Source organism: Heteronotia binoei, chromosome 19, assembly GCF_032191835.1.
Source record: "Heteronotia binoei isolate CCM8104 ecotype False Entrance Well chromosome 19, APGP_CSIRO_Hbin_v1, whole genome shotgun sequence".
In the NCBI taxonomy this organism is placed as follows: domain Eukaryota; kingdom Metazoa; phylum Chordata; class Lepidosauria; order Squamata; family Gekkonidae; genus Heteronotia; species Heteronotia binoei.
Genome location: NC_083241.1, coordinates 5,301,917 through 5,327,566, shown reverse-complemented (window position 1 = coordinate 5,327,566; position 25,650 = coordinate 5,301,917). Strand labels below are relative to the sequence as shown.

Genomic DNA, 25,650 nt, shown 5'->3' with positions numbered 1-25,650 from the left:
TTCCTTTCAAAAGGCTTGCTTTTTCAAGGGAATGGCACAAGCGGCTCAAAGTTTACAAATAGAAGGGGGAAAAGGAGCAATTCTCTCTCTGGAAACCCAGCGGCCTTCTTCCCAAATGGTTCTCTCCCCCACCCCCAAAGGCTATTTCTCCCTCACAGTCAACCGCGCTCCATTAACGAAGCTTCGCTGCTAATTAGGGCTGTGTCTATTCATCCCCCACTGGGAAAGACCGCCAACCCCTTCTGCGGCTCCCATTCAGCGCCTTTCGTGATCCCGCTTGCCTCGTTTCTGTTGGGGAAGGGAGAACGGGCCGTGCCAACATCCCCCTCCTCCAATCCCATCCGAAAAGCGCAAGAAGGGGGTCAGGAAGAAAAAACTCCAGTCCTTCTGTTCAGCAACAGCCATTGACATCGGGAAGAGAAATGACATTCTGGGATGCTGGCCCCAAAGAACCCCAGAACAAAAGGGCTTTTAAAAACAAAACAAACCCAAAACCCTCCAACAGAGCCAGTGAAGGAGGGGGTCACACATCTGGGGCAGGGCTACTCCCCGGCACTGACCAGGGGCCTTTAAGGGACATCCAACTTCATTGGAGGAGATCAGCCCTTTGGAGGAAACACAGGCCAACCAGTTTTTCAGACCGAGATGAGCAAGTCTGTCTGTAGCAAGAGAAGAGAGCCGGAGACCAGGAGCGCCTTCAAGACTAACACAATTTGCGGTAGGCCCAGGCGGGCAGCCGTGTTGGTCTGAAGCGGTAGAACAAAGCAGGAGTCCAGTAGCACCTTTAAGACCAACAAAGTTTTATTCAGAATGGAAGCACACTTCATCATGGGATGGAACGGCAAGCAGTCCTCGATAGAGAGAAAGCGGGCAGTGAGTTAGGATACAGAGTCATGGAATTTTTTTTTTTTTTTTAGCAGATTAAGAGTCACAAGTTGGGGTTTGGGAGCAAACATTAGGACAGACTCTCATTTATCGCACTTCACACCCAGGATACTTAACGGGTTTAGAACATGGACATCAATCTGCTTTTCCAACTTAATTAACCTTCCTTGTTGTTTCAGCCCAGTTAACACAAACTAACAAACACCAGATCCCCAACTGGTGACTCTTTTAATCTGCTAAGGGACATTTCCATGACTCTGTATACTAACTCATTGCCCACTTTCTCTATATTTAGGACTGCTTGCCATTCCATCCTGTTGTCTGACAAAGTGTGCTTCTAGCGCACGAAAGCTTACGTTCTGAATAAAACTTTGTTGGTCTTAAAGGTGCAACTGGACTCTTGCTTGGTTCTACAACTTATGGCAGGGTGTGAGCTTTCCTCAGTCACTGCTCACTCCTTCGGATACAGCTAAAATGTGAGTCCATCCGGCCTACAGTGAATCAGATCATCGGTCCATCCAAGTCAGTATTGTCTACTCCAGGGGTGGCCAAACTGTGGCTCTTTCGCAAATATTGCATGGCTCTCCAAGTCCTCACTGCCACGTTGGCCAGCTTGGAGAAGGCGTTTCTCTCTTTCAATCACTTCTCCGTGCCAAACCAACAGGGTCGCGAGGACTTCAAGAGTCATGCAATACGTGCGAAAAAGCCACGTGTGGCTCTCGAGCCACAATCTGGCCACCCCTGGAGTAGGCAATACTGACTTGGAAGGACCGATGATGGTCTGAGTCACTGTGAGGCAGTGGACTGACAACCTAGCTCTATCCAAAGTTAAAGTTGCTTTCTTTCTATCTCTCTCTTCCTGCTCCCATCTATTTCCTTCCTTCCTTCCCTCTCTTTCCCCCTCTTTTAATCCCCTTCCTTGCTTCCCTCTCTTTCCTCCTCTTTTAACCCCCTTCCTTCCTTCCCTCTCTTTCCTCCTCTTTTAATCCCCTTCCTTCCTTCCCTCTTTCCTCCTCTTTTAATCCCCTTCCTTCCTTCCCTCTCTTTCCTCCTCTTTTAATCCCCTTCCTTCCTTCCCTCTCTTTCCTCCTCTTTTAATCCCCTTCCTTCCTTCCCTCTCTTTCCTCCTCTTTTAATCCCCTTCCTTCCTTCCCTCTCTTTCCTCCTCTTTTAATCCCCTTCCTTCCTTCCCTCTCTTTCCTCCTCTTTTAATCCCCTTCCTTCCTTCCCTCTCTTTCCTCCTCTTTTAATCCCCTTCCTTCCTTCCCTCTCTTTCCTCCTCTTTTAATCCCCTTCCTTCCTTCCCTCTCTTTCCTCCTCTTTAATCTCCTTCCTTCCTCCCTTCCTTTCCTCTTCTTTTAATTCCCTTCCTTCCTTGGCCTACCAAGAACAACAGTCTCTTATTTGACTGACTGCAACTCCCCAGGGTCTCTCAGGTCTTTCTCCTCAACTCTGATCTGGTCTTTTCAATTGGAGATGCCGGGGACTGAACGCGGAACCTTCTGCATGCCAAGCAGATGCTCTTTCCCCAAAGCCACGGCCTCTGCCCCCCGTCTCCACAAACTGCAGCGCTCAGGAAACTCACCGAGCTGGGTCAGCTCATATTGCTTGACTTTCTTCTTCAGCTTGATCGGGCCAACATCCCAAAGGCCGTCGTCCCCGCCCTCGGAGGGGCTTTCTTCGCTCATATCCTCAGCGGCCACTTCTCGGTAGTAGAGCTTGTAGCCCGAAAACTGGGCGTGGCTGGCTGGGGGTTGCCAGGTCACTAAGAGAGATTCCATCTTGGCCCGGACTTTTAACTCAGTCGGGGCAAATGGAACTGGAGAAAGCAAAAAAATAAAAAAAGTGTGTCATATCAGGTTCCCTCTAAGCTGCAGTGTCTTGTGAGCAAAAATTCAACTTTGTGAGCTCCTGGCATTAAAGTTGTGAGCTCCTGAATAAATTCGTGGGCTCCGGGGCCATCGTTACTGAGCTAAGACAAAAACAGGTGAGCTGGAGGCTAAAAAAACTGTCAGCTAGCTCACACTAACTCAGCTTAGAGGGAACAGTGCTTTGTGAGCTACTGGCATTAAAGTTGTGAGCTACTGCATAAATTAGTGTGCTCTGGGGCCATTTTTCCTGAGGTAAGACAAAAACATGCGAGCCGGAGGCTAAAAATCTGTGAGCTAGCTCACACTAACTCAGCTTAGAGGGAACACTGCTCACGGGTGGTGCGCTACGGACTGTGTCTCTCCAGTTCTGGAGTCATTTAGTAGAAAAAGAGGTGCCAGAGCTCTTTAAAAAAAAAAAAAGGTAAAGGAAAGGTCCCCTGTGCAAGCACCAGTCGTTTCCGACTCTGGGGCGACGTTGCTTTCACAACGTTTTCACGGCAGACTTTTTACGGGGTGGTTTGCCATTGCCTTCCCCAGTCCTCTACGCTTTCCCCCCAGCAAGCTGGGGACTCATTTAACTGACCTCGAAAGGATGGAAGGCTGAGTCAACCTGGAGCCGGCTACCTGAACCAGTTTCCGCCGGGATCGAACTCAGGTCGCGAGCAGAGGGCTCCGCCTGCAGTACTGCAGCTTTACCACTCTGCGCCACGGCGCTCCTTAACACAACTCATTTGCATTTGCCACACCCCCCTGACATCACCAGAAGATGAACAACATTACACCAGCTCAGCATCTACCTTAAAATGTTCACTGAGTGATAATTGTCATAATCAAACCTTACTCCCATCATACATTTTAAATTACTTTCTCCTCTGGGGCCACAGTGGCGTGAGGAAGATTTCCATCTGTCTGCTTTATATGTCTGGGTTATTTCCCCATTTTTTTTGTGGGGGAAAAGATTAGAAAGTTTGTCAAATCTTAGAGTTCATCAAAATTCTCACAGGGGGGGGGTTGAACAATGGAGCCCAGAAGCCAGGGGTGGAATTCTAGCAGGAGCTCCTTTGCATATTAGGGCCACACACCCCTGATGCAGCCAATCCTCCAAGAGCTTACAAAAAGGAGCCCTGCAAGCTCTCGGGGGATTGGCTACATCAGGGGTGTGTGGCCCTAATATGCAAAGGAGCTCCTGCTAGAATTCCACCCCTGCCAGAAGCGAATAGCAAATATTTCAGGGGCGGAATAAGAAAGAAAGAGCGCAATAAAATGTAGCGGTTCCAGAGCTCCCCTCCTATGAGCTCTTGCCCAAAATGAGGCCTGCTCCAGTTAATCTTTTTTACCTCCTCTCCACTCCAAACCTCACCCCTTCCAAAGACTCCCTTGGCCATGATCCTGTGCTTCGGCGGCACTTTGCTCCTATGCTTCCCCTTCTTGAGTCTAATGTCTCTGGTCTGGCTTCCACAAATTTACATTTCATCAATCTTAATGATGCCTCCTAGCTCAGAGCATTTATCCCCCTTGGGAGCTGGCCCAGCTAAGGTGGGAGAAGAAGAAGAAGAAGAAGAAGAAGAAGAAGAAGAAGAAGAAGAAGAAGAAGAAGAAGAAGAAGAAGAAGAAGAAGAAGAAGAAGAAGAAGAAGAAGAAGAAGAAGAAGAAGAAGAAGAAGAAGAAGAAGAAGAAGAAGAAGAAGATGATGATGATATTGGATTTATATCCCGCCCTCCACTCCAAAGCGTCTCAGAGCGGCTCACAATCTCCTTTACCTTCCTCCCCACAACAGACACCCTGTGAGGTGGGTGGGGCTGGAGAGGGCTCTCACAGCAGCTGTCCTTTCAAGAACAGCTCTGCCAGAGCTATGGTTGACCCAAGGCCATTCCAGCAGGTGCGAGTGGAGGAGTGGGGAATCAAACCCGGTTCTCCCAAATAAGAGTCCACACACTTAACCACTACACCAAACTGGCTCTGGGAGGCGACTTACCCTGTGTCTGGTTGTCTCTATCCGGGGTACGATGCTGTGTCCACTCGGAAGGGGCCCCGTAGCCCATGCTGGTGCTGGCCGCGATGCGCACTTTGTAAACTTTGTTCGGGTGCAAGCCGTAAAGAGTGAAGTGGGTTTCGTTGGCGCCAACTTCGGTGGAGGAGATCAGCTCTGTCAGGAGGAAGAAAAGGGCCAACAAGTTTTTAGACCCAGATGGGCAGCCGGGTGGGTCTGTCTGTAGCAGAGAAGAAGAAAAAGAAGAAGACGACTGTAGATTTATACCCCATCCTTCTCTCTGAACCAGAGTCTCAGAGCAGCTTACAATCTCCTTTATCTTCTTCCCCCACAACAGATACCCTGTGAGGTGGGTAGGGCTGAGAGAGCTCTCACAGCAGCTGCCCTTTCAAGGACAACCTCTGCCAGAGCGGGGAACCAAACACGGTTCTCCCAGATAAGAACATAAGAGAAGCCATGTTGGATCAGGCCAATGGCCCATCCAGTCCAACACTCTGTATCATTATCTAAACCCCTCTTGAAGGTGGCTATGCTTGTGGCGGCCACCACCTCCTGTGGCAGTGAATTCCACATGTTAATCACCCTTTGGGTGAAGAAGTACCTCCTTTTATCCGTTCTAACCCGACTGCTCAGCAATTTCATTGAATGCCCTCGAGTTCTTGTATTGTGAGAAAGGGAGAAAAGTACTTCTTTCTCTACCTTCTCCATCCCATACGTAATCTTGTAAAGCTCTATCAGGTCACCCCGCAGTCGACGTTTCTCCAAGCTAAAGAGCCCCAAGCGTTTTAACCTTTCTTCATAGGGAAGAGTCCGCACGCTTCGCCACTACACAAACTGGCTCTCAGAGCAAGAGTCCAGGAGCCCCTGAAATAATTAACAACGTCCTGCCAGTGCGGATTGAAGGATGATGGTCTTTTCCTTCATGAAACCTCTCCTGATCCCATCCTGCTTTCCACCCTTTGGCCCTCGCTTCCCCTTATTCGCAGAACTGCATCCCATGACACCTGCATGATTCGATCTCTCTCCCTCCCTCTCTTCCTTCCACCCCTCCTCCAAACACACCTTTTCAGTAAAGCCTTTCCTACAACCCCTTCGTCCCCCCTCCATCACAGAAACTAAGCCTGGCAGCCAGGACCTGGAATGGAGACATATCCCCACCACCGTTCCCTCTAAACTGAGTTCGCGTGAGCTAGCTCACAGGTTTTTAGCCTCCAGCTCACACCTTTTTGTCGTCGCTCAGGAAGGATGACCCCCCCCCCCCCCCAGAGCACACTAATTGATGCAGCAGCTTGTCACTTCGATGCCAGGAGCTCACGAAGTAGAGTTTTTGCTCACAAGGCTGTGCAGCGTAGAGGGAACACAGATCCCCACCTCTCCCCTTCCTTCGTTGGGCCTTTCCTTCTTCAGGCCTTCGATTGTATGCCGCACGGGGCAGATACCTCATGAAGCACCCCACCTCATCAACGATGGGGGAAAGGGCCGTCAAGTCATAGGTAATTTAAGGCAAACAAGTGCCGTTTCCGAGGAAAGAGGGGTGATTTGCCACCACCTGCCTCTGCATTGCAAACCTGGACTTCCACAGTGGTCTCCGGGGCTTTTTTTGTAGCAGGAATTCCTTTGCGTATCAGGCCACACCCACTTGATGCGTCCAATCCTCCTGGAGCTTACAGGAGGCCCTGTCCTAGTAGCCCTGTAAGCTCTTGGAGGACTGGCTACATCAGGGGGGTGTGGCCTAATAGGCGAAGGAGCTCTTGCTAGAATTCCAAGCTCTTGGAGGATTGGCTACATCAGGGGGGTGTGGCCTAATAGGCAAAGGAGCTCTTGCTAGAATTCCAAGCTCTTGGAGGATTGGCTACATCAGGGGGTGTGGCCTAATAGGCAAAGGAGCTCTTGCTAGAATTCCAAGCTCTTGGAGGATTGGCTACATCAGGGGGGTGTGGCCTAATAGGCAATGGAGCTCTTGCTAGAATTCCAAGGTCTTGGAGGATTGGCTACATCAGGGGGGGGTGGCCTAATAGGCAAAGGAGCTCCTGCTAGAATTCCACCCCTGATGGTAACCCCTGAGAGTTTTCACGACAAGAGACGTTCAGAGGTGGTTTATCACTCCCTGCCTGTCTGTTGTGGGGGGAGAAGATACAGAAGATTGTAAGCCACTCTGAGTCTCTGAATCTGCAGTCTTCTTCTTCTTTTTCTCCTGTATAAATAAATCTTAATAACTGGATAGCCCAGGCAAGCCCAATCTTGTCAGATCTCGGAAGCGAAGCAGGGCCGACCCTGGCAAGTACTTGGATGGGAGAACTCCAAGGAATACCAGGACCGGGATGCAGAGGCAGGCAATAAGTCAGCCAACTCTCTGAAAACATCCTAGATCCACTAGGAGTCACTAGAGGTCACCATGACTTCCAGATACGCAAGCATACACACACAATTTAAAAAAAAAAAACTGGAAAGAAAGGCTTTAGTTAATTTATATGGCATCAAGTCAACCATAAAAGCTTAATAATTTAAACAAATTAAAACACTGAATGGCAAAATTATCCATGATTAAAACAGAATAGTAAAATCAATAGAAGTATCAATGAAATCAAGACACACATGCATTTCCTGGGCTTTTTTTGTAGCAGGAACTCCTTTGCATATTAGGCCACCCCCCCCATGATGAAGCCAATCCTCCAACAGTTTACAGGGCTCTTAGTACAGGGCCTGTTGTAAGCCTACTGAGAGCCAGTTTAGTGTAGTGGTTAAGTGTGCGGACTCTTATCTGGGAGAACTGGGTTTGATTCCCCACTCCTCCACTTGCACCTGCTGGAATGGCCTTGGGTCAGCCAGAGCTTTCACAGGAGTTGTCCTTGAAAGGGCAGCTGCTGTGAGAGCCCTCTCAGCCCCACCCACCTCACAGGGTGTCTGTTGTGGGGGGAAGAAGATAAAGGAGATTGTGAACCGCTCTGAGACTCTGATTCAGAGAGAAGGGCGGGGCATAAATCTACAATCTTCTTCTTCTTCCAGGAGGACTGGCTGCATCAGGGGTGTGAGGCCTCATAGGCAAAGAAGTTTCTGCTACAAAAATAAAGAAGCCCTGCTGCGTTTCTTATACAAAGACAAGCATTACAAAACTTAGCTACCTGTTGCTGCAAGGACATTGTATGCGCAGTTGTGGAAGCAAAATAAATTACCAGAAAAATGGGATTGTATTATGAAAGTTATGCATTGGAGCGAAATGCACAAATTTACTAGAACTTTAAAAGAACTTGATATAGATAAGTATAACAGAGAATGGGAGAAATTTCAAAAGTATCTTGAAAAACAGTGGAAGGTGAAAGGCATTTGGTGATTTTTAATAATGGTTAACTTTTTTCTTTCTCTTTTTAGTGTAAAATGTTAACTACAGATAAAGTAAAATTATGGAAATATACAGTATTTTTTGCATATAAGGATGGGGCTTAATAGATAATAATTAAGATAGATAACACCAGGAATTAAGTATAGTAATATTATAAGACTATTAATCAGGATAGAAAATAATAGTAATAAGTAATTTTATTCTTAATTTTATTTTATTATAGTTATAAGTTTTTTAGAAGGTTCTTAATAGGTTATAAGTTTTTAGAATGTTCTTAATAGGTTAATATTACCTTTTATTCTTTTTTGTATTTTAAGTTGAATGCACCGGGGAAGTCCTAAAAAGGGAGGAGGGAGATGGGAAATGTGATGCAATACGTTCGAGGTTTATTTTTGGATGATTATTGATTAATGTTGCTGAATAATAAAAATTGTTTTACAGGGAAAAGAAAAAACTTAGCTCCCTGCTTTGTGATATTCTGATGGGCATCTGAGAAAAGACAGACTACCTGAGCGCAAAGAGTTATTTTTTAAAAAAATAAAACACGCACACATTGTACTTAAGAGAGAGAAAAGGCTAAGAGCGAGGCAAAGCCCCGCCCCTCTGCAACCCATCTCTTCCTCACCTTCCTTGAGAGGGGCATAGTCGATTTTGTACTTGGTGATCTTCCCATTACTGAGTTCAGGAGGGAGGGGCAGCCACGTCACTTTGATGTCCGTGGGCGTGGCACTCGATAGCGACACCTGAGGAGCAGCGCCTGGAACTGGGAGGCGAGAGAGGGAAAGAAGTGACTCCCATCTCCCCAGGAAGGAAAGGCAGGAGCAAAGCACCGACTCGTTCAGCCGGACAAAGAGCATCTTTCCACGCAGCAAGCGGTGGCGGCTACCAGCATAGAAAGCTTCAAGAGAGGACTGGATAAACATACGGAGAGCAGAGGTCCATCTGTGGCTATCAGCCACAAGGTAGAGATGGAACTCTCCGTCTGGGACAGTGACGCTCTGCCCACTTTCTCCAGATCACGGGTGGCCAAACTGTGGCTCGGGAGCCACATACGGCTCTTTCAAACATATCGTGTGGTTCTCAACCCACCACCCCATAGGCCAGCTTGAAGATGGCATTTTAAGAAGATGATGATATTGGATCTATATCCTGCCCTATACCCTTAATCGCAGAGTCTCAGAGCTGTCACAATCTCCTTTACCTTCCCCCCCCCCCCACCCCCACAAAAGACACGCTGTGAGGTAGGGGCTGAGAGAGCTCTTACAGCAGCTGCCCTTTCAAGGACAACTCCTATGAAAGCTATGGCTGACCCAAGGCCATTCCAGCAGGTGCGTGCGGAGGAGTGGGGAATCAAACCTGATTCTCCCAGATAAGAGTCTACACACTTACCCAATACACCGAACTGGCACTCTTTAAATCACTTCAAAACACTTCTCCAAGCCAAGCCTGCTGGCAGCTTGGAGAATGCATTTGAAGTTAAAGTTGCTTTCTTTCCACTTCTCCTTCCTTCCTTCCTTCCTTCCTTCCTTCCTTCCTTCCTTCCTTCCTTCCTTCCTTCCTTCCTTCCTTCCTTCCTTCCTTCCTTCCTTCCTTCCTTCCTTCCTTCCTTCCTTCCTTCCTTCCTTCCTCTCATTTTGCAGCTCTCAAAAATCCGGTGTCCATGTCTTGTAAGTTTCAAACACCTGACATTAATTCCATGTGGCTCTTATGTTAAGCAATTTTGGCCACTCCTGCCTACAGATCTTGTGTGGCCAATTTTTGAGCGCTATAACATAGAGGGAGGAAAGCGCTAAGCGTGCACGAGATCTTGCCCAAGCAAAACTGTGCTAAGTCTGCTTACGCCTCTGCTTGTGCGTTGCTGGATCCAAGCCAACGTGTGCAAACCGACAACACTCGTGACGCAGACTTCCACAAGTTCATTTTGCATCGTACAAAGAGGAACACCCTTTTCGCAGGAGAAGAATAGAAGGGATTTCTACCCCGACCTTCACTTGGGAGTCTCAGAATGGCTTTCAATCTCCTTTCCTGCCTCTCCCCACAACAGGCACCCCGTGAGGCAGGCGGGGCTGAGAGAGCTCTGAGAGACCTGCTCTTGAGAGAACAGCTCTTTCAAGAACTGTGACAGACCCAAGGTCATCCAGCTGGCTGCACGTGAAGGAAGAGTGGAGACTCAAACCTGGTTCTCCAGATTAGAGTCTGCTGCTCTTAAGAAGAAGAGAAAAATTGGATTTATACCCCATCCTTCTCTTGGAGTTTCAGAGGGGCTTCCAATCTCCTTCCCTTCCTCTCTCCACAACAGACAGCCTGTGAGGCAGGTGGGGCTGAGAGAGCTCTGAGAGAACTGTGACCGCCCCAAAGTCACTCCAGCAGGTGCCTGAAGGAGCAGTGAATCAAACCCAGTCTCAAAGAGTCCAGGAGCCCCTTCAAGCCCAACAAGATTCTCAGAGTAGGAGCTTTCAAGAGACCAAACTTCCTTTGTCAGATACAAGTAGGAATGAAAATCCCAACTTGTAAAGAAGGGAGTAACAATGCAGAGGTACAGTGCAAAATATAATTGGTTTGAACAGAGCAGGGGAGAAAGATCCTCTCATTCATTTCAGCAGCCCTGACGCCTCACCTCTCTTCCTCCCCAGTCATCAGCTGTTTGGTATAGTGGTTAAATGTGCGGACTATGAACTGGGTTTGATTCCCCACTCCTCCACTTGCAGCTGCTGGAATGGTCTTGGGTCAGCCAGAGCTCTCTTATCTGGGAGAACCGGGTTTGATTCCCCACTCCTCCACTTGCACCTGCTGGAATGGCCTTGGGTCAGCCAGAGCTCTCTTATCTGGGAGAACCGGGTTTGATTCCCCACTCCTCCACTTGCAGCTGCTGGAATGGCCTTGAGTCAGCCAGAGCTCTCTTATCTGGGAGAACCGGGTTTGATTCCCCACTCCTCCACTTGCAGCTGCTGGAATGGCCTTGGGTCAGCCAGAGCTCTCTTATCTGGTAGAACCGGGTTTGAGTCCCCACTCCTCCACTTGCAGCTGCTGGAATGGCCTTGAGTCAGCCAGAGCTCTCTTATCTGGGAGAACCGGGTTTGATTCCCCACTCCTCCACTTGCAGCTGCTGGAATGCCCTTGGGTCAGCCATAGCTGTCACAAAGTTGTTCTTGAAAGGGTGGCTAGTGTGAGAGCCCTCTCAGCCCCACCCACCTCACAGGGTGTCTGTTGGGGCGGTGAAGGTAAAGGAGATTGTGAGCCGCTCTGAGAGTCCTTGAAAGGGAGGCTTCTGGGAGAGCCCTCTCAGCCCCACCCACCTCACAGGGTGTCTGTTGGGGGGAGTGAAGGTAAAGGAGATTGTAGGCCACTCTGAGACTCTGTCCTTGAAAGGGAGACTTCTGGGAGAGCCCTCTCAGCCCCACCCACCTCATTGGGTGTCTGTTGTGGGGGAGGGAGATAAAGGAGATTGTAGGCCACTCTGAGACTCTGTTCTTGAAAGGGAGGCTTCTGGGAGAGCTCTCTCAGTCCCACCCACCTCACAGGCAGTGTTCCCTCTAAGCAGAGTTAGTATGAGCTAGCTCAGAATTTTTTAGCTTCCAGCTCGCACATTTTTGTCTCAGCTCAAGAAAAATGGCCCCAGAACAAACTAATGTATGCAGTAGCTCACAACTTTTAATGCCAGAAGCTCACAAAGTAGAATTTTTACTCACAAGACTCCACAGCTTAGAAGGAACATTGCTCACAGGGTGTCTGCTGTGGGGGAGGAAGGTAAAGGAGATTGTAGGCTGCTCTGAGACTCTGTCCTCAAAACGGCAGCTTCCGGGAGAGCTCTCAGCCCTACCTACTTAGTCACAGGGTATGTTGGGGTGGGAGGGGGAGGTAAAGGAGATTGTGACCGTTCTGAGTCTTTGAGATTCAGAGTGAAGAGCAGGCTATACATCCAATATCATCATCATCTTCTATTTTCCCGAGAGCAGGAAAAAGCAAACGAGGAACACCAAACCCTCCCCACGTCACAGTATTTCTGGTTGCATCCCGACACCACACTGTAATGCAACCAATTCCGTGCTCTTTCTCTCAGCAGCGGAGAAAGAGGACGCCTTTTGAGTCTGAGACGTTTCTTCCACCCCGGTCCTACAAACCATCCTCCAGAGTCTGGACGACGATGGACGCGGACGTCCGGCTGGCTCCCAGCTGCGAATAGGCCACCACGTAGAAGACGTAGTTTGTGTTGGGCTCCAGGTCCTTCACCGGATATTCCGTCGTGTCGTTGTTCACCGCAAACTGGAACTCAACGTTGTCGGTGCCTGGAGAGGGTACACAACGATGTCAGACAGGAAAGAAAGAACGTTTTGTCCTTTTTTCCCAAACTTGCTTCTTGGAATGAAGCTTGCGAGAGGCCTGCGTTTTCTCTTCATGCTTTCAAATCACTCGCGAAAACTAAGGAGTCGTAGGTAAACATCACATATATACAGGTTGGTTCACACCAGGGGTGGCCAGATTGTGGCTCAAGAGCCACATGTAGAAGAAGAAGAAGATATTGGATTTATATCCCGCCCTCCACTCCGAAGAGTCTCAGAGTGGCTCACAATCTCCTTTCCCTTCCTCCCCCACAACAGACACCCTGTGAAGTAGATGAAGATATTGGATTTATATCCCGCCCTCCACTCCGAAGAGTCTCAGAGCGGCTCACAATCTCCTTTCCCTTCCTCCCCCACAACAGACACCCTGTGAGGTAGATGAAGATATTGGATTTATATCCCGCCCTCCACTCCGAAGAGTCTCAGAGCGGCTCACAATCTCCTTTCCCTTCCTCCCCCACAACAGACACCCTGTGAGGTAGATGAAGATATTGGATTTATATCCTGCCCTCCACTCCAAAGAGTCTCAGAGCGGCTCACCATCTCCTTTACCTTCCTCCCCCACAACAGACACCCTGTGAGGTAGATGAAGAGATTGGATTTCTATCCCGCCCTCCACTCCGAAGAGTCTCAGAGCGGCTCACAATCTCCTTTCCCTTCCTCCCCCACAACAGACACCCTGTGAGGTGGGTGGGGCTGGAGAGGGCTCTCCCAGCAGCTGCCCTTTCAAGGACAACCTTTGCCAGAGCTATGGCTGACCCAAGGCCATTCCTGCAGCTGCAAGTGGAGGAGTGGGGAATCAAACCCGGTTCTCCCAGATAAGAGTCCGCACACTTCACCACTGCACCAAACTGGCTCTTTCACACATATTGGGTGGCTCTCGACGTCCCCACCGCCCCATCGGCTGACTTGGAGAAGGCATTTCTCTCTTTAAATCTCTTGGGGGGGGAATTGCATTTAAAGTTAAAGTTGCTTTCTTTCCACCTCTCTCTCCCCATCTATTTTCCTTCCTTCCTTCTTTGCCTTGTGGCTCTCAAACAGCTGATGTTTATTCTATGTGGCTCTTAGGATAAGCAAATTTGGCCACTTCTGGTTCAGACTGTTGCTTCATTTGAGTAAAAAGGAGCCTTTTTCCTCCACCGATGAAGCAGCATACACCCCCACACCCAGCATTCCAACTACCCTTATCTGCAAACAACGATAGTCTCTGATAATTCAGCCTAAATTTTATCATGAGTTATATAATTCTATTGTTGTATTGAATGTTTTATTTTATTTTTTTTTGTCTGGTTGTCTGTTGCTATGGCATTTTGCTGCTAATGCAATAAAGATTGACTTGACTTGAGAGAATCACCTTGAAGCCTTTCGTGTACCAAATATCTCAGGGTGAGAAAGGATACTTGCAAGTTTCACAGACTCAATAAGCAGCTCCTGAACCTTTCTGAGGGCTCCCCCTCCTCCTCCCCACCTGCCTCGTGCATTGAATAGCAGGTGCAGCTGCATAACAATCCCTGGATTAGGAGAGCGGGCAGCCAGCCAGCCACCAGGGGCTTTGCCACACCCCCAGCAGCCCAGATGAACCCCCGGAGAAGCCCACGCCACCCTTTCTCCACTTCTTATGTGATTCTGGGCGGCAGGTGGCTTGCTGGCCTTTTGACTGGGAGGGGGGGTGGCACACTGTTGCGAAAAATCTGAACCAACACGGAAGTACTTGTGGCAAAGGGGAACGCCTTGACAGAGTCCTGCGGCAACATTAAGACCACTGGTCTCAAAACTTTATTCTGCTTCTTCAATCCACAATCATGATGGGATCAGCTTCCTCAGGAGGTGGGGAGCTCCCCCATGTGGGCAGTCTCTAAGTAGCGGCTGGACAAACACTCGTCCGGGATGTTCTAGGCCAGGGGTGTAGTGGAGAGATAAACTTTATAACAGACACAGACAAACACATTTAATAAAACATGCTTACAGCATTAGCAAAGAAACAAAATCATAGAGTTGGAAGGGACCTCCGGGGTCATCTAGTCCAACCCCCTGGACAATGCAGGAAACTTGAAAATGGGCTGCCACCGGACATCCCACAGAATGCTGGCGAGCATAGGCAGAAGTCAATACCGCCTAGATTGGACTGAGACAGCGCTAATAGTTTTAAATTGATAAGTAAATTATGGTTTTATATGTTTTATTGAATTGATTGTTTTTATGATGTTGTGAGCCACCCTGAGTCCGCTTGCGGAGAGGGCGGGATATAAATGTAAAGTAATAAATAAATAAAAAATAAATAAAACTCACAAACATCTCCCTCCTAAATTCACAGGATCTTCATTGCTGTCAGATGGCCATCTGGCCTCTGTCGAAAAACCTAGAATCATAGAATCTTAGAGTTGGAAGGGACCTCTAGGGTCATCTAGTCCAAACCCCTGCACAATGCAGGAAACTCACAAACACCTCCCCCCTAAATCCACAGGATCTTCATTGCTGTCAGATGGCCATCTGGCCTCTGTTGAAAAACCTAGAATCATAGAATCTTAGAGTTGGAAGGGACCTCCAGGGTCATCTAGTCCAACCCCCTGCAGAATGCAGGAAACTCACAAACGCCTCCCCCCTAAATTCACAGGATCTTCATTGCTGTCAGATGGCCATCCGGCCTCTGTTGAAAAACCTAGAATCATAGAATCTCAGAGTTGGAAGGGACCTATAGGGTCATCTAGTCCAACCCCCTGCACAATGCAGGAAACCCACAAACACCTCCCCCTAAATTCACAGGATCTTCTTTGCTGTCAGATGGCCATACAGCTGCTGTTTAAAGACCTCCAAGGAAGGAGAGCCCACCACCTCCCGAGGAAGCCTGTTCCACTGAGGAATTGCTCTAACGGTCAGGAAGTTCTTCTAATGTTGAGCCAGAAACTCTTTTGATTTAATTTCAACCCATTGGTTCTGGTCCTACCTTCTGGGGTCACAGAAAACAATTCCACACCATCCTCTATATAACAGCCCTTCAAGGACTTGAAGATGGCGATCATATCACCTCTCAGCCACCTCCTCTCCAGGCTAAACATGCCCAGCTCCTTCCACCTTTCCTCAGAGGACTTGGTCTCCAGACCCCTCACCATTTTCGTTACCCTCCTCTGGACCACTTCCAGCTTGTCTATATCATTCTTAAAATGTGGTGCCCAAAACTGAACACAAGACTCCAGGTGAGCACTCTTGCAATATTGTGGTCAGTATCAAAGCAAGCTCTCCCCCCCACCCACTTCCTCCCTAAGAGAGAGCCTCAGCCAATGGGGGAAAACAGGTTTTGCTCTGCAGCTTCTGTGCAAATGAGAAATTCTGACTAACCAAGCTGTGACACAGAATGAAGCAAGAGAGAGGGAGAAGGAAGCAGTCTTGCTTGCAAGCCTGATAGGAGTCCTCTGGGGTCCTGATCCGGCCCTCGGGCTGCATGTTTGACACCCCTGTTCTAGGCTGATCCTGCATTACGCAGGGGGTTGGACTAGATGGCCCGGATGGCCCCTTCCAACTCTGTGATTCTATACTTTTAGGAACAGCTCTTTAGAGTGCTATTTCCTAGGGGTCGTTTTGTAGAAAAATAGGTGGTGGAATTCATTAGCATAACTCATTATGATATGCTGTGATGTACCGAGTTCGGTACAAGGTGCTGGTCATTACCTTTAAAGCCCTATATGGCCTGGGACCTGCCTACCTGAAGGACCGTCTCTCCCCACATGTTCCCCAGAGAGTACTGAGATCGGGAACCCAAAATCTTCTCGCTATCCCTGCGCCAAAAGAAGCCCGCCTAAAATCCACAAGGGACAGGGCCTTCTCTGTTATGGCCCCTACATGGTGGAACCAGCTGCCGGAGGAGGTGAGGGCCCTGCGGGACCTTGTTCAGTTCCGCAGGGCCTGTAAGACAACCCTCTTCCGGCTAGCCTACACCTAGCTGAGATGAGAAACTAAATGTAGCTTTGCCAGACTCCTGTTATACATATTTTAGTAATGTTTAATGGTTTTAAGGTTTTAACAGTTTTAAATGTCTTAATTGTTTATATATTTAAATATTTGTTTAATTTCATGTTTGACTATTTGCTGGGAGCCGCCCTGAGCCACTTGTGGGAAGAGCGGGATACAAATCTTAAATAAATAAATAAATAATGCCGGCCCTCACCAGCCAAAAGCAACCCAATGCAAGGAAGGAGAGCCCCAGGTGAGTGAGACCTGCTTGGGCTGGCTAGAGATCCTACCAACCCAAGCAGGCCTTGCCCGTCTGGGGCTCTCCTGCGCCGCCCCCCCCTTAAAAGGCCAGCAAGCCACCCACCACCCAAAATCACATAAGAAGTGGAGAAAGGATGGAGCAGGCTTCTCCAGGGGTTAATGAGGACTGCTGGGGGAGTGGCAAAGCCCCCGGTGTCTGTCTGGCTGCCCGCTCTCCTAATCCAGGGATTGTTATGCAGCTGCACCCACTATTCAATGGACAAGGTAAGTTGGTGGGGAGGAGGAAAAGGGGGAGCCCTCAGAAAGGTTCAGGAGCTGTGCTCCTGTGAGCTCCTGCTGAACCTGAGGTCTGCTATTTCTCATCATTCTAAAAAAAACACCAAAGATTTCTGTTGGGACATGGCCACCAAGCACCTACCCAAAGCTTTCTGGTAATGCAACGAGAAGCCAATGATCTGTTCGCTGTTGAACTCCGGCCGCTCCCAGGACACCAAGACGGTGGTGCTGGAGAGCGAACTGGCCCTCACTTTCTTTGGTGCGCTGGGCAGCCCTTCCCGCACAATCACCGCCAGCCGGGCGGTGGCGCAGGCCATGCCCAGTAGGTTTTCCGCCACACACTGGTAGTAGCCGGCGTCGTCCATCCCGATCTGGTTGATGACCAAAGTGCCGCCGCTCTGTGCCTTCACCCGCCCGTTGGACAAGATGGGCTTCCCGTTCTTCATCCAGTGGATGGTGGGTGGCGGCTCTCCTTCCGCTCTGCAGAGGAACCTGGCGGTGCTAGCTCGGGTCCGGGAAATGGTTTCGGGCACCTGGGAGATGGATGGAGGAGCTGTGGGGAGGAAGAACAACACTTGAAGTTAGGGGGGAAAGTGGAGCCTTCCCCAGGAGAGAGCACAGTCAGAATGACCTTCAGCTGTTAATCTAGCTGTCATGATCCTAGGCCTAGTGAGGCCTACAGGCTCCAGGAAAGTAGCTACAGGGCCTAAATTTCCCAGGATCCCTTCTGTCCCTCTGATTGGGTGGGAAGAAGAAGAAGATATTGGATTTATATCCCACCCTCCACTCCGAAGAGTCTCAGAGCGGCTCACAATCTCCTTTACCTTCCTCCCCCACAACAGACACCCTGTGAGGTAGATGAAGATATTGGATTTATATCCCGCCCTCCACTCCAAAGAGTCTCAGAGCGGCTCACAATCTCCTTTACCTTCCTCCCCCACAACAGACACCCTGTGAGGTAGATGAAGATATTGGATTTATATCCCGCCCTCCACTCCAAAGAGTCTCAGAGCGGCTCACAATCTCCTTTACCTTCCTCCCCCACAACAGACACTCTGTGAGGCGGGTGGGGCTGGAGAGAGCTTTCACAGCAGCTGCCCTTTCAAGGACAACTTCTGCCAGAGCTATGGCTGACCCAAGGCCATTCCAGCAGGTGCAAGTGGAGGAGTGGGGAATCAAACCCGGTTCTCCCAGATAAGAGTCCACACACTTAACCACTACACCAAACTGGCTCTCTGGGCAGAAGTTTGGGAGAGGAAACTTGTCCAAAGGAGACCAGAGGTGTGGAACCTGGAAGGAAGGAAATAAAAGGCCCAGCTAGAGAAGGAAGGGTTGTTCTCTCTGAAAAGGCTGGGCTGGAGGAAGGCTGCAGTCAGGAGAGCTCCCTCATCCAAAGAGTGACGAGTCAGTCAGAATTAGAGGAAGGGAATGTTTAGTTGGCCGCGTCAGGGTTTTATTCTATTTCATCACCTTTACTGTTTCTGACTTTCACTATTGCACTAATAATTAAAACTCACATTGTTTTGGGCACTTACAGTGAACTTATTGTTAGTATACTGCCTGGGTCTACGTCAGTATTCCCTCTAAGCTGTGGAGTCTTGTGAGCAAAAGCTCTACTTTGTGAGCTACTGGCATTGAAGTTGTGAGTTACTGCATAAATTAGTTTGCTCTGGGGCCATTTTTTTCCTGAGCTAAGACAAAAAGGTGTGAGCTGGAGGCTAAAAAAACTTCCAGGTGCAACAAAGAAATGCATCGATCCGAAAGCAAAAGTATTTCTCTACGGCCCCATGCAACGATGATTGTAGAGAGATCAGGCTGACGAAAGGACAAGAAACGAAACGGTAATTTGACCTAGAAGCACGGTCCCCTATCTCTGTCCGGTGGAATTTTTTTGATTCCTTGGTAGCAGCGCGAAGATGACAGGACATAGAGACATGCACAAGAAGTGGGAGTTGTGTAGACTTTTTCACTGTTAGACTTCTTCAGTGATTGTGTTTTGTAACCAGCTGCTATTCTGGAGGTTTTACTGTATGTTGAAATGTTGTTAAGTCTTTTGTCACTAAAATATATGTTTGTACACACTTTGGCGCGATAAGTACATTTGCGATGTTGATTGTATTGTTCCATATTTACACATCGGAACCTGCTGAATTTATATTTTTATCTACTATTGTATCACAGGATTTGTCAAATGGTTGAAAACATTTGGCAGACTGCAGAATAACTGGATATTTCTGTATCCGTACTGGAAGCAGAGCCTCCAAAGACGACAGGAAGGAAGAGGTAGGCTTCTATGGGAGCAGGCGGTATATTGGTCCCAGCCCCTACAGAAGGTTGGCATTACACCCTGCCCTTCATTCAGAGTCTCAGAGAAGACGATGGCGACACTGGATTTATATTCCGCCCTCTACTCAAGGGTCTCAGAATGGCTCACAATCTCTTTTATCTTCCTCCCTCACAACAGACATCCTGTGAGGTGGGTGGGACTGAGAGAGCTCTTACAGCAGCTGCCCTTTCAAGAACAATCCCTACAAGAGCTATGGCTGACCCAAGGCCATTCCAGCAGCTGCAAGTGGAGGAGTAGGGAATCCAACCCAATTCTCCCAGCTAAGAAAGCTCTGGCTGACCCAAGGCCATTCCAGCAGCTGCAAGTGGAGGAGTAGGGAATCCAACCCGGTTCTCCCAGATAAGAGAGCTCTGGCTGACCCAAGGTCATTCCAGCAGCTGCAAGTGGAAGAGTGGGGAATCAAACCCGGTTCTCCCAGATAAGAGAGCTCTGGCTGACCCAAGGCCATTCCAGCAGCTGCAAGTGGAGGAGTGGGGAATCAAACCCGATTCTCCCAGATAAGAGAGCTCTGGCTGACCCAAGGCCATCTCAGCAGGTACAAGTGGAGGAGTGGGGAATCAAACCCGGTTCTCCCAGATAAGAGAGCTATGGCTGACTCAAGGCCATTCCAGCAGCTGCAAGCGGAGGAGTGGGGAATCAAACCCGGTTCTCCCAGATAAGAGAGCTGTGGCTGACCCAAGGCCATTCCAGCAGCTGCAAGTGGAGGAGTGGGGGATCAAACCCAGTTCTCCCAGATAAGAGAGCTCTGGCTGACCCAAGGCCATTCCAGCAGCTGTTAGTGGAGGAGTGGGGAATCAAACCCGGTTCTCCCAGATAAGAGAGCTCTGGCTGACCCAAGGCCATTCCAGCACCTGCAAGTGGAGGAGTGGGGGAATCAAACCCGGTTCTCCCAGATAAGAGAGCTCTGGCTGACCCAAGGCCATCTCAGCAGGTGCAAGTAGAGGAGTGGGGGAATCAACCCAGTTCTTCCAGATAGGAGTTCAAACACTTAACCACTACACCAAACTTGCTATCAAGCTTTAAAGGTCAATATCAGTGCCTTGAATTGAGCCTGGAAGCAAACTGGGGGCCAATACAGAGGGAAGAAGACTGAAGTGATATGGTTCCTATGACCCTTTGATACGTAAACACAGGGGTAAGATTTGAATTAGTAGCACCTTAAAGATCAATAAGCTTTCCAGGGTATGAGAGCCAAATCACATAAATGCATGGCTCAGTTGTAGTCCAAAGGCTGAGTCAAGAGCAACGTACCTCCTTCTCTTAGCTGTCATGGAAAAGGAAAGGAAATGACATCATTTTTCCATCTCCTGGAACAGCCACTGGATCCTATCTATCTTTATTTCCTACCATTTTGTCCAATGGTGTTTCTGTGCAGCTTATGTTATTCATCTCCTCCTTTTTTGTCCACCCAACACCGCTTGTGAGGTAGGTGAGGCTGTGAAGGTCACCGAAACAGCTTCCACAGCAGAGCATGAATTCGAACCCGGGTCCCAGCCCAACTCGCTAAACACTACACCATGCTGGCTCTTGGACAAGGCAGGAAGGCTGCATGCACGCCAGAAATGGAGGTCATTCTCACAAACACCACTAGTTGTAGGACACGGGCAACACAAAAACGATAGGGCTATTGCACCGGCTATTTCACAAAGACCGCACGGAACGTCTCAGCTCTCCCGTTCTCACCAAGGACTCGGAGCTCAGCTGCAGCGGTCACAAACTGCCTCGTCTGGGGTTTATTGGCACGACAGACGTACACTCCTGCGTGGTGGGGCTGGGCGTGAGGAATCACGAGATTGGTGCGTCCCAGCACGATCACATCGGTGGAAATGGGGTTCCCGTCTGCAAATGGAAAAACAAACACCTACGGTAAGTCAGACCCTGAAACTGACAGGTAACAACTGACAACCTTAAAAGCGATCAATAATATTTAAGATATTATTATTATTTTAGTTTCTCTCTCGCTTATGGAACCCAGTTCCTTCCTGCCGAAATAAAAGGCCATGGGCGCCACGAGTTAAGATAACACAGACATGTCCCCTAATCAGGGGTGGAATGCTAGCAGGAGCTCCTTTGCATATGAGGCCACACCCTCTGATGCAGCTAGTCCTCCAAGAGCTTCCAAGGCTCTTTTTTTGTAAGCCCTTGGAGGATCGGCTACATCAGGGTGTGTGGCCTCATATGCAAAGGAGCTCCTGCTAGAATTCAACCCCTGCCCCCTAATTAAGCATGGGACACTCAGCAAAGATCCTAGCTTTATGACAACAGTTTCAGAGGGCAGATGGGTTCTTCTTCAGCAGAAGAGTTCAATTCAAGTCTAGTAACACCTTCAAAATGAACAAGACTTTGGGGGCAGGAGCTTTTGAGACACTTTTGGTGATAACAGACGGGCAGTTTGTGGTTGTTGGGGGGCGTCACGAATTGGGCCAGCTCAAAAAGAGCCTCCACACGCTCCCCAGTGAAGCGCCTGCATCCCATCTGCCAGGTGGCCAGACGCCTCCAGATGTAAGGAGAAGATGATATTGGATTTATATCCCGCCCTCCACTCTGAAGAGTCTCAGAGCGGCTCTCAATCTCCTTTACCTTCCTCCCCCACAACAGACACCCTGTGAGGTAGATGAAGATATTGGATTTATATCCTGCCCTCCACTCCGAAGAGTCTCAGAGCGGCTCACAATCTCCTTTACCTTCCTCCCCCACAACAGACACCCTGTGAGGTAGATGAAGATATTGGATTTATATCCCGCCCTCCACTCTGAAGAGTCTCAGAGCGGCTCACAATCTCCTTTACCTTCCTCCCCCACAACAGACACCCTGTGAGGTGGGTGGGGTTGAGAGGGCTCTCACAGCAGCTGCCCTTTCAAGGCCAACCTCTGCCAGAGCTCTGGCTGACCCAAGGCCATGCCAGCAGCTGCAAGTGGAGGAGTGGGGAGTTAAACCCGGTTCTCCCAGATAAGAGTATACGCACTTAACCACTACACCAAACTGGCTCTCCATGTAAAGGTGCCTCAGAAGCCGGACCGCTCTTTCTTCCCCCAACAAGCTAAGCTCTCATGCACTCCAGAACATTTTTCAAGGGGGGAAAAAGGCAAAAGTGGCTTGGTGCTTTCACACAGTCAAGCCGCCTAACATCTGCCCTGCTGGTTCCAGATGCCAACTGGCTATCAGCTCAGAAATTTGCTACCACTTCGGAAGTTGTAGCTTTTTGAGCCGGCCTGCGAAGGCTGGAGGACGGTGTGAGTACGGCACAGGGTACGGGCGGCAGACGTTTCTGTGTGGAAGGATTTTTTGGGTCGATTTCAGAGCCATCTCTGAGTCGGCCCAAAATGCCGGTCTGTAATCGCTTTTTGACTCTCAAAGGCTCATACCCCTAAAACCTTTATTAGTCTCTAAGGCAGGTGTGGTCAAACTCCCCTAATGTAAGAGCCACATAGAATAAATGTCAGATGTTTGAGAACTGCAAAACATGAACATCGGAGAAGAAGGAGAGGAGGGAAGGAAGGAAGGAAGGAAAATAGATGGGAGGGGAAGGGGAAGGTGGAAAGAAAGCAACTTTAAATGCATTCTCCAAGCATTGGACCTGCATAGTGTAAAGGTAAAGATCCTAGATTTATGACAATAATGTAAGAGCCGCATAGAATAAATGTCAGATGTTTGAGAACTGCAAAACATGAACATCAGGGAGGGAGGAGGGAAGGAAGGAAGGAAAGGAAGGAAGGAAGGAAGGAAGGAAGGAAGGAAGGAAGGAAGGAAGGAAGGAAGGAAGGAAGGAAGGAAGGAAGGAAGGAAGGAAGGAAGGAAGGAAGGAAAATAGATGGGAGGGGAGGGGAAAGAAAGCAACTTGAAATGCATTCTCCAAGGCACTGGCTGACTTGGCTTGGAGAAGTGATGTAAAGAGACAAATGCCTTCTCCAAGCCAGCCAACGGGGCAGTGGGGGCTTCGAGAGCCACATAATACGTGTGAAAGACTACGTGTGGCTCCCAAGCCACAGTTTGGCCACCCCTGTACTAAGGTGTTATTGGACTCGAGTCTAGTGGTTTTACAGCAAGCAGCTTCTAACCTACTATTCAGCTGTCTGCCAAGCATTCCTTCCATGCCAAATTTAATCCTTCCAAATGCCATCTTCACCCCAAAAGGGGAACGGCCTTTCTTTAAAAACTGCCCCATTCTCCGCTCCCCCGCGATTTCAGTGGCCGCTGTTCCCCCTCCTTTCCAATCCTAAAGATAACCCGCCGGTTATTTTTACAAAGTGCCAACAGATGGGCCAGAATCCCACCAGCTCTGGGCCGTCCAAAACCCGACCTCTCCCACCTGACCTTTCCAGCCAGGGTGTCATTCGATCCAGGGGCCCCGGCTAATTTTAGATCAAAAGGTGTCCAGTAACCAGAACGGGCGTATCTTACGGATCAAACAATGTAAATATAATTGCTGTGCTTTGTATCGCTGGAGATTTAATCAGCTGGCATGGATTAGAAGGTCCGCTCTAGTTCAGCCTCCATTTATTACGCTGCAGCTAACGAGGCTTCCCGGAGAATCGCACGCCCTCCCCCCTCGCCCCTTCAGAATAAGTTTTAAAAATAAAAGAAGACGACGACTGAAGATTTATACCTGCCCTTCTCTCTGAATCAGAGTCTCAGAGCAGCTCACAATCTCCTATATCTCTCCCTCCCACAACAGACACCTGTGAGGTGGGTGGGCTGAGAGAGCCAGTTTGGTGTATGTGTTAAGTGTGTGGACTCTTATCTGGAGAACCGGGTTTGATTCCCTCTCCACCACTTGCACTGGAATGGCCTTGGGTCACAGAGCTTGTCCTTGAAAGGGCAGCTGCTGTGAGAGTCCTCTCAGCCCCACCCACCTCACAGGGTGTTTGTTGTGGGGGAAGAAGATAAAGGAGATTGTGAGCCGCTCTGAGACTCTTGAGTGGAGGGTGGAATATAAATCCAATGTCGTCGTTGTCTTCTTCTCACGGCAGCTGCCCTTTCAAGGACAACTCCCTGCGAGAGCTATGCTGACCCAAGGCCACTACAGCAGCTGCAAGTAAGGGAATGGGGAATCAAATCCAGTTCTCCCAGATAAGAGTCCACACACTTAACCACTACACCAAACTCACTCAGAAGAAGAAGACTGCAGATTTATACCTCACCCTTCTCTCTGAATCAGAGACTCAGAACAGCTTATTTTCTCCCCACCAACAAACACCCTGTGAGTTGGTGGGGCTGAGAGGGCTCTCACAGCAGCTGCCCTTTCAAGGACAACTCCTACGAGAGCAATGGCTGACCCAAGGCCATTCCAGCAGCTGCAAGTAGAGGAGTGGGGAATCAAACCTGGTTCTCCCAGATAAGAGTCTGCACACTTAACCGCTACACCAAACTGGCTCTCAAAAGGCCCAAGAGCAGCCTCCTCAGCGTCGAAAGGATGGTGTGGTTCATTTACCCTCCCGGATCCAAGAGACAAATGGTGTGGGGTCTGCAGCAGCCATGCACTCCAGCACAGCGCTCTCTCCCAACTGCAACGGTGGTGTTCTCCGGCGCAGCAGCAATGGCCACATCTCCTGTGGTTGGTGGCTGGTTGCCTAGAAGAAGAAGAAGACTGCAGATTTATACCCCACCTTTCTCTCTGAATCAGAGACTCAGAGTGACTTACAATCTACTATATCTTTTCCCCCCACAACAGACACCCTGTGAGGTGGGTGGGGCTGAGAGGGCTCTCACAGCAGCCACCCTTTCAAGGACAACTTTGTGACAGCTACGGCTGACCCAACGCCATTCCAGCAGCTGCAAGTGGAGGAGTGGGGAATCAAACCCGGTTTCTCCAGATAAGAGAGCTAAGGCTGACCCAAGGCCATTCCAGCAGCTGCAAGTGGAGGAGTGGGGAATCCAACCCGGTTCTCCCAGATAAGAGAGCTCTGGCTGACCCAAGGCCATTCCAGCAGCTGCAAGTGGAGGAGTGGGGAATCAAACCCAGTTCTCCCAGATAAGAGTCCGCACACTTCACCACTATGCCAAATTGACTCTCTAGCTGGCTATAGAAACTGGCTCGAAAAAAACCATGTTAGAATTGTTCACTTCCAAAGAAGGAGAAGAAGAAAAAGAAGCGTAGGTTTTATACTCCACCCTTCACTACCCAAAGGAGTCTCAAGAGTGGCTTACAATCTCCTTCTTTTCCTCTCCCTACAACAGGCACCCTGTGAGGCAGGTGGGACTGAGAGAGCTCGGAGAGAACTGTGACTGGTCCAAGGTCACCCAGCTGGCTACATGTGGAGGAGGAGAGGGGAATCAAACCCCATTCTCCCAGATTAGAGCCGTCCACTCTTAACCATGGCTCACACTAGAAGAAGAATTGGATTTATACCCCACCCTTCAGAGTCTCAGAGGGGCTCGTAATCTACCTTCCT

General features: G+C 49.2%; 1 protein-coding gene across 1 annotated transcript in view; it reads right to left on the bottom strand.

Annotated features, from left to right (window-relative positions):
- IGDCC4 (immunoglobulin superfamily DCC subclass member 4) overlaps positions 1-25,650 on the bottom strand; it is an 82,911-nt gene that overhangs the window by 36,468 nt on the left and 20,793 nt on the right. The window contains 8 exon segments of the mRNA XM_060260364.1: positions 2,471-2,704; positions 4,732-4,902; positions 8,712-8,849; positions 12,208-12,372; positions 17,054-17,464; positions 20,942-21,097; positions 24,690-24,759; positions 24,761-24,828. Of these exon segments, the coding sequence (XP_060116347.1) occupies positions 2,471-2,704; positions 4,732-4,902; positions 8,712-8,849; positions 12,208-12,372; positions 17,054-17,464; positions 20,942-21,097; positions 24,690-24,759; positions 24,761-24,828 (1,413 nt within the window).